At 39.0% G+C, this 9,283-nt stretch overlaps 1 protein-coding gene across 1 annotated transcript; it reads right to left on the reverse strand.

Moving 5' to 3' along the window:
• Window positions 1–332: 332 nt before the first annotated feature.
• On the reverse strand, window positions 333–7,917 carry LOC104251887 (collagenase 3). Its single transcript, XM_059815739.1, is given in 10 exon segments — window positions 333–433; window positions 1,057–1,160; window positions 2,755–2,914; window positions 3,268–3,401; window positions 4,005–4,122; window positions 4,733–4,894; window positions 5,761–5,886; window positions 5,979–6,127; window positions 7,279–7,520; window positions 7,621–7,917. Coding segments are annotated over 10 exon segments (1,593 nt in total).
• Window positions 7,918–9,283: the final 1,366 nt, after the last annotated feature.

The following is a 9,283-nucleotide window of genomic DNA, read 5'->3' on the forward strand; positions in this document are numbered from 1 at the left end:
CTTGAAAGATACTAGACATGCTCAGATTACTGGGTATTAATGCTCATGATCATGTAGAATGTATCCAGCATCTCTTTAATACTAGACAAACTTTAAATGGTGTAATGCCCCTTGAAATGCTAATAATTTCATTTCTTCTTTCCTATTAAGTTAATTCAGTCCCAGACTGACATACAGCTATATAGTTCCATATATACAGTATACATTTCGTGGTAGGTAGCCAGTGCTTGTTCACAGAACCTTGCTGCCTTCTAATAAATCTATATGCCCATATTATTATTTCCATGTACTGCAAGCTGCTCTGCAGCCTATGACATGGCACTCAACTGTAATTAGCACCAAAATATGGAGTTAGTATGCAGGACACGGACAATTCTTTTGCTCCAGATGCTGTATTCAAACTGCAGCGGTCCATTGAAAAAGTAGAGGTAACCTAAGGAAAAGGAAAGTTAAAAAGAATTAACCCTGAGAAAACTGTGCTGTTATGTTAAAATAATAATTCTAATAAAAATTATCGTTTGTTTTCATTTTTAATAACTCTTTTAAACACAATATTTTAGTATTTAGAATGATGAGCTAAATTTTCAAAGGTCCTCATTCCATTTGTCAGACCTGGATCTGTGTTTTAAAATAACTCATATTTTAATTTAGTGGCAAGCTCTGCAATTTATTGCTATACAGCACTTGCTTAGGAAAATACAGGGTTTGCCTGTTAATGTTTAAGACTCTGAATTGGAAACACTCCTTGAAGAGCTGGATAGGAATGGGCTCCATTTGAAGGAACAGACACATTATAATACTTCTATACTAAGCATATCACTTTAGGTTCCCTAAGCAAGGAGGCAGGTCTTTTTTGGCTCCTCAAATATATATGAACACACTTTATAAGAGCACCTTGGCCAGAGGGCAATTTAGATCAGAAACTTGATTCAGTCGAGAACAGAAGTGTTGATGTGAAAAAATCAAAATTTCAAATGACAGAATTTACCACAGGACATTAATCTCAAGTTTCAATGACAACTAATTGTAATAAAGTTTCATTATCAGGTTATGTACCATTTCTTTGATAGACTGCATCCACTCTGTCACCAATTCCTGCGAATTCTTCCTCTATCAGCCTGGGGTAGCCTGCTTCCATAACCTCCAACTCTTCATCATAACTATATTAAACACAAAAGAAAATAAAAATTCAGAGGATTTAAACAGCCTGGGAGTTTGGTCTGTGCCCTTTATATGCTTTGAAGTTACTCATGTCAGAAGTAGCCAGCAGTCTTTAGGTACCTTATGTCTACTGCAATAATGAAACTCAGGGCAGTAACCAGGGCACTCTTCCACCAGAAGTACAAGCTCAATAAACACTAAACTAATAAAGCTACATTTTCAGAACTGATCTGTGAAGTACATATTATATGGAGATGATTGTACCTGGATGTATTGGCACTACAAGCCTACCCCGAGGCTGCTTGGCACAGAGATACTGAGAAGGGAGGGTAACGTCTTAATTATGCATCAGACCTGGCTGTAAACCCCACTCATGGACAGCAAAAACCAGCCATCCTAGGGTGGGATAGATTTCTTACTCCCATAGCACTGATACCATTTTGTGTCACACAAACAACTGAAGGAAACAAGATGGGAATTTTGCCTAGGAGACATGACCATATTACAAACTCTCCTTTATTCTACTTTCCTTTCTTTCATTCTTTCAGCTTTTAAAGGCTGTGCTCATATGTTCATAAAAGTCTTGCATACACCTTTGTGACATATTCTGCACAGCTATAGCACCAATGAAAACCATGGACTGGAAACATGTGAGCCACAATCAAGTGCCCTGATTTGAAACAACCTGCTGATCTTTTGATACTTCTGGACAGGTTATAGAATAATAGAATCACAGAATCATAGAATAGTTTAGGTTGGAAAAGACTTTTAAGATCATCAAGTCCAACTGTAAACCTAACTCTGCTAAGTCCACCACTAAACCATGTCCCTAAGCACCACATCTACATGACTTTTAAATACCTCCAGGGATGGTGACTCAACCACCTCTCTGGGCAGCCTGTTCCAGTGTCTGACAACCCTTTCAGGGAAGAAGTTTTTCCTAATACCCAGTCCAAACCTCCCCTGGCACAACTTGAGGCCATTTCCTCTTGTCCTATCACTTGCCACTTGGGAGAAAAGACCAGCACGCACCTTTCTGCAGCCTCCTTTCACGTAATTGTAGAGAGCAATAAGGTCTCCCCTCAGCCTCCTCTTCTCCAGGCTAAACAACCCCAGTTCCCTCAGCCGCTCCTCATAAGACTTGTGCTCCAGACCCCTCACCAGCTTCATCGCCCTTCTCTGGACACGCTCCAGCACCTCAATGTCCTTCTTGTAGTGAGGGGCCCAAAACTGAACACAGGATTTGAGGTGCGGCCTCACCAGCGCCGAGTACAGGGGCACGATCCCCTCCCTACTCCTGCTGGCCACACTGTTTCTGATACAGGCCAGGATGCCGTTGGCCTTCTTGGCCACCTGGGCACACTGCTGGCTCATATTCAACCGGCTGCCAGTCAAACCCCAGGTCCTTTTCTGCAGGGCAGCTTTCCAGCCACTCATCCCCAAGCCTGTAGCGTTGCATGGGGTTGTTGTGACCCAAGTGCAGGACCCGGCACTTGGCCTTGTTGAACCTCATACAATTGGCCTGGGCCCATCAACCCGCCTGTCCAGGGACTAGGGACACTGAAAAGAAGCCCCAGTCTGTCTCCAGCTTACCTCCAGTACTTATTTCCAGTAAAAAAGAGAGTCTTGCCAGTGTCTTTAATATGGACAGCTGCATCTATTCTTTTAATTTCTTTTGGGAACCCCATTTCATATATCTTTTTAGGAAAGTCTTCAACTATGTCGTAGCCATTCAAAGCCCAGACTTTCTTTCCTGAAAGTAAGAACAAAGTATGCATGAGTCTTTTGTAAAGGCTCAGCTTTGAGAGCAGAATAAAATGAGGATGCCATGATCCTTATTTTCATACAACTAACAGATTCTTAGGTCACATACTGAGCAGGTATTAAACTGTTTATGCTAAGTATGATCCTATGTGTCTGAGCTTAATTGTACCTTTCCTATTTCACTGAAAATTGTATAGATTTGCATGGGGTGAAACCAACAGAGTTTGTTTTTTGAGCAAGGAAGGTAGGGTATTTTGTTCTTCTATTGATTACCTTTACATCACTCACCAAGCTTGACTGAATATGTATATTTTTCTGCCAACAACAAAATTGAAAACTCACCCTTAAACATGAACACAAGATCTTTGATTGGGTTTTCATAAGCTGCATCTATTTTATTTGGAAGCTCTGGCCAAAAGGATTTCAGTAACACCAGTTCTGCCTCAACCATCTGAGGGTGCAGTCGCCAGAAAAACCTAGTTCAGAAAAAGAAAATACATTTTATGTTTCTTGTCATCCTACAAAATGGCAGTATCTTTGATGTGCTATACTAAAAATTAGTTAATGGAGAATTTTTTTTTTTTCACAGCGTAGAATTTTCAATACACAGAGCCCCTGACAGACGTTTCCTTTCCTCATAGTCACCTAGCTGCAAACCATTTCTGTCACTCACACAGTGATCATCTCAAACAACAACAAACAACTCTTTTTTTTCATTTAGAATAAGAGAAACACTGCTGCCCCATATAAGGCTTATGAATGTAGTACAACTTCATTCAAATAAATGTTAGTAGATTTGTGCATGTTGAAGAAAGCCCTGTGGAATGAAAAATGTGTACAAACAGTGTCAGTCTTCAGCCATATCATCTTCACTTCATATTACTGGAAGTCAAGTCTGTAATTCTATTATAAACCCTGTCTAAAGAAATATATGATGCAGTTTCTTTGAGGCATCTATACTGATTTGTGATTTTTTAAATTTATGTTTACTCAAATCTTTAGTAAAAATCTGAAAGGGTGTTTTTGCTTGCTCAAATTTTATCCAGTACCCACCATCCGTGATATGGCAGTCTCTTTACCTGTCCTTGAATACCAGCATTTCTCCACGAAGTTCTGTTATTGCATCAAGTGATAAATCTGCATCACATTTCTCTGGTGTTTTGGGATGTTTTGGGTTGGGATCTTTGTCTCCAGCACCTGGAATCGTACAGTATTATCTAAGTTTGACAAAGTTCATTTCCTTTCTGTGGATCATGATATTGAATAGGACATGGAAGAGTTCCCAAACAGCATGATGAATACAAGTATAATGGGTAAACGATTTGTACCGGGAAAAGTCTTTTCTCTCTTTAGCCAAACACACTCATGGAATTTGCGGTTCAGCTGTGCTGCAAAAATGTTAAATGGACTTGCTTTCTTCATCTCAACTTTTGAAGGTCCCCCAAAAGTTTTATACTTTCTACAATGAAACATGGATATTTCTGTTTCTCCCTTTAGACTCTGTTTTACCTTCTCTTTTGAGGCAGGTCAAGAAGTATAAGGACTCTGTGCCCCACGCCCCCAGCACCAAAGGAGACAGCACAGTGACCAGCTGTACTCTGCAGTGTTACTTTTTTTTTTAATTTCTCTGAACTACTAAATCTAAGCATCTTCTGTTCCCAAAGTCTGGTTGCCAAGAATCCAGTGAATCAGTCTTAATCAGTCATGACTGCTGCTATTGAACATCTGCAGTTCTTTGGTAACTGTGCAGAGCATCTGTACCAGGTTATAATGACACATATATATATTACATGTTATACAGACTTACCATAGAGCTCTTGGATCCCTTGCACATCATCATCAGGAAGCACAAAACCAGTTTTTCCAGTGTATGTGTAAATTGGAAACATCAGAGCTCCAGGGTCTCTAGAGTGTTCAAGTCCCAGTGAATGACCAAATTCATGGGCAGCAACAAGAAACAAGTTATACCCTATAAAGAAACACAGTGAAAGTAAATGTATAGCTGCGTGTATTACCAAAGTGGACTCGGACCAATCCATTAACATTAACGTTGTGCTTTAACATATGGGACAATGAAGGAGACAACTGGATTAATGGGAAAATGAGGTATAATTGCTTGTCTTTTTCAAACTGCCATGGGTTTTGTTTTAATAAGGGCCTAATTGATTGAGTATCTTACAGCTGGTGTTCAACCTAAATCTTATTTGACGATGTTGTTCTGTAGGCAGATTTAGATTTCTTGACATTTCTTAGCAACACTGGAAAGCTCTGGGGTGAAGTCTTAGTCCTAGTGAATTCAAGAACATTTTTGTCAGGAATTCACCTCTGGTAGAGAGTCCATATTGTTTTCAGTATTGCAGCAAATTAGCTTTAATGCCAGAAGAGTAAAATAACAGTGCTGAAAAAACCAGTGTTTTGTTCTATTTGTTCTGTATTGTTCTCTGTCTGGAATAGGCAAAGTTAAGAATAACCTTGTAAGTAGCTGATTTGCAGCTAAGTGTGTGTGTTTTCTATAGGCTTCAGTAAGGTAATTCCCAACAGTCTATGATCAGAAATAGCTGCCCTTAAGCTCAGTGAAATGTCAAGCTGACAAAATACCTTGTTCGTGGCATTTTTTTAATGACTGCACTTAGGAGATGTATACCCTAAGCTTTATGGTAGGCGTATGTTATAATTCCATTTATGATTGGAGATTAAACCCAGCTTCCTATAAGTAGACAGTGAATATAATGACTAATGAACAGCAAAAAGGCAAAACAAACTGTTTACAGATATTAAACAGGATTAAACTGTCCATCTACCACCGTTTCAAACAATCTTAGGAACTTCTGTTACCTCTAGAATCATCTGACCAAGCTTCATCATCGTCAAAATGGGCATCTCCTCCGTAGTCTGGACCAGGGGGGAAAGCATGAGCCAGTAATCCAGAGGGTCCATCAAAGGGGTAAAAGTCACCATGTTCTATAAAACAACATTCAAAGCAATGAAATAAATTATTCAATTTTATTGACAGTAATATAACTATAACATAAAAATAATTGGTTCTGTGTTACCTTTAGTGCCAAAGGAGATCATGATATCAGCTATACCACTTCGTATTCTGGTGAAGTTAAGCGGTGTCACATCAGACCAAACTTTGAATGCTTTTTTGAAAGCTCTGTCTACTTCAGCACGTCTCAGATCTGAAGTGTAATTCATAATTCTATCAAACAGATTAATATCTCCAGTTAAATTGTGTGAATTGAAGAAAATGTGTAATACACTTTTATCTGATTGTACACCTCATTAAAATTTTTTGCTTTTTTCCTCCCTATGTTCTTATCTAAAAACAAAGAGCTCAGCAGCTGCGTACAGTATTCTAAAAAATAAAAATATCCATTTCTATTTTCATTAAAATCATTCAGAGACATCTGAAATGATCCAACAGCTTTCTGTAATTGGTTTTATATGCACCAGAAGATACAGAAAATTACAGTTATAGTCTGTATTAAGTCAAATCATATCAATAGCTTCAAACTATTTTTATGCCATATAAAATATCTCATGATCCTCACTTCCTGGAGGAGCAAAACATGATCCAAAGAGCTTTTTATAGGCTAGAATCATTTACATTAGAGTAATATTTATCACCAGATACTGAACTGATAGAGTTCAGTGATATCGTATTTGGAATCTGCTAAAGAAACTCAGGTTGCAGTTGGTCAAAACCCCCTGTTGATGACCTCGCGGTATTAAGGGAGAAGGAGCTACCATGTGACCTTTCAGCGTCGTAGCTTCCCAAGGTCAACTTTCTGAGGTCATGGTGCACGGATTTGTCTGACCAAGCATAGATACCTACATCTGGACTGTGAAATGGAAGAGGGCCAAGGATCAGTCCCTGCTCTCACAGCCACATTTCACAGACTGGTTTGCAACTCCGCTGCTTTGTCCAGGACAAGACCTATGTGAAGCAGATGCTAAACCCGGTCCAAAGCAGAGCTAAGGATTGACCTAGAGATTAAGTGCTGTGAGGATCAGTGGTGAGGTGCATGATCTTAGTCCCTACTCTTCTTTCATTTGGCACCATGGATGTTCCTGGAGTGTCTACATGGAGGACATGAGGAGTTACTAGCTTACACCACACCAGCTTTCCTCTGTGACACAGTGCAATGGAAAAAAATTGTATTTACTTCCTTGGGCTGTAAGGTGGGCTTGGGGGACCTTTCCAAAAGTGGGGCTGTAAGGATTTTAAACTGCAACATGAATTTTGTCAAACTCAAATGCATCCTTCTCCCATCATGAGCAACCTATTGGACAAGGTACCTGGAAAAGGAGGTAATAACAGTAATATCACTGAAAATGCCATGCATTTACCTGTATGTCAAATTAGTTTTTGACCATTTGAGTTTTCTAGGGAAAAAGTTATATTCCCCCACATCTGGGACACCACATCTTGGTTTCTGCATCAGCTCATATGTTTCTTCATCTAATTTGCCTGTCACCTCCAAGCCAAAAAACGCTTGCATCTCTCGAAGTTTAGATGCCACTGTGTTGGCACTCTTCCTCATTATGCCAGCAGGATTTGGACGGAGATCATAGTGAGTCCTGAGATAGCGCTAAGAAGAGGAAAAGAAGTAATAAGCCTAGTTTCTAAACAGCTGTAACTACAGAACTTACTATTTATATAACAGGCAAACAAATTATTTTATACTGTACCTCTGCAAACTGAAGGTCTTTCTCTGTGAATTCATGGCTATCTTCAAGGGGAATGGGGATTGTCAGGCAAAATGACAAACCCAACAAGAAAAAGAAGCCAGCTGAAAGTCTTGATTGCATCATGTTGGATTTGTGAAGTCTGAAGCCCTGATGTTTTAGAGAGCAATTACCTTTACTTTTATAGTCCCAACCCAGTGAGTCACCACTTAGGGACAAGTGAGAACTTCCTTGTCGCTGAAAGTAAACATGCTTAGGTGGCTACTTTTTCTCCCCTCCCCAACACTGTGGTTTAGGCATCTGTTGTCCCACTGAGGGCTCTGAAACTGTATCCTCATATAAACACGGTCTCTGAATATTGACAGAGGTTGTGGGAAGAAATGGGCAGAAGCAAACCGCACTTTTTGACTGTTTTGCAATAATTTACACTGGCAATAACTGGCAATATTTTTGCAATAACTCACTCTTCTCTGCTAGAAAAATTGCCTGTCTACTATTTGATAGATAATAAAAATATATAAAAAAGCTTTATGGTTTTTTAAATAAATTCTGCAACTTTTCAGTAGTTACGCTAGTTCAACAGCAATTTTTAACAGTTGGAATAGATCATACACACTTCAATTGTTAATAAATATTGCCTTGGCTGATAAGAAATAACTTTATGGAGTATGCAAAAGGGTATTACATTTCCTTGTTTCTGTAAAGAAATATTAACTATAAAAGTATTAACCCAAATTTTACTTCAGAGATCCTTAAAGTGAATTCCTATCTGTCTTTCAGAATAATGTACTGCTTGAGAGGTACCGAAAAACAGAAATGTTAAATATCAGGAATGGAATAGTTTTGAATATTTAAAAATGTTTTTTTTATTAATAGTAAAGCAGGTCATGTAAAGTGACTAGTTCATACAATCTGTCTTCCTTAAAAATCATGAATTTAATTTACTTTATGAGGAGAGAACAGCCATAGATCAATGAGACAGCTACTAGTCTGAGAGAGGCAATCTACCAGCTACTGGTAGGCAATGAATCTGTGTGCCTAGAATGACAGAAATGTGATTTTTGACTTACAAGGTGAATAATAGGATAAATCTGGCATTATGACAGACATGGGCATTACTATACTTCAAAGCTTAAAAATTATTTCTGTCTCCCCAGGGTCACTCCAATCTCAGCTGCTGCTAAGACTTGTATCATATCACATGCCCACAAGCATGGGTCCAAGGGGAGATGCTGTTTCAGCTGAATCTGCCTTCCTCTTCCATGGAGGTTGTTCCTGTATGGAAAGCCTCAGGCAGCTTTCTGGTAGACACTGGTATACACTTTCTGGAATATACTATCCTGCCATGGATATTGCCTTGTTGACAAAACAGGAAAAGGACAAAAATCAGTGAAGCTGAATGTGTAAAAGCTCAATTTGTTACTCGAACAATATTAGCCTTCTGTCTCATGGTAACAAACAGCAAAAGCAAACAAAGCTGAGAGGAATTTGTTATGTAGGCTATTTCCACCTCACTGCCCATCTCAGCCAGTGCTAAATATGGTTACAATTAGGGATAGATAACATCTGTTGAGACAGTTTGTATGTTCTCCTTTACACTGTCTGTCAGCAGCACTGAGACTTTTTTATTCAGCAATGGTGGCATGAAGACTGTTAATTATGCCAC

The sequence above is a fragment of the Gavia stellata genome, chromosome 1 (assembly GCF_030936135.1).
Source record: "Gavia stellata isolate bGavSte3 chromosome 1, bGavSte3.hap2, whole genome shotgun sequence".
Classification (NCBI taxonomy): Eukaryota; Metazoa; Chordata; class Aves; order Gaviiformes; family Gaviidae; genus Gavia; species Gavia stellata.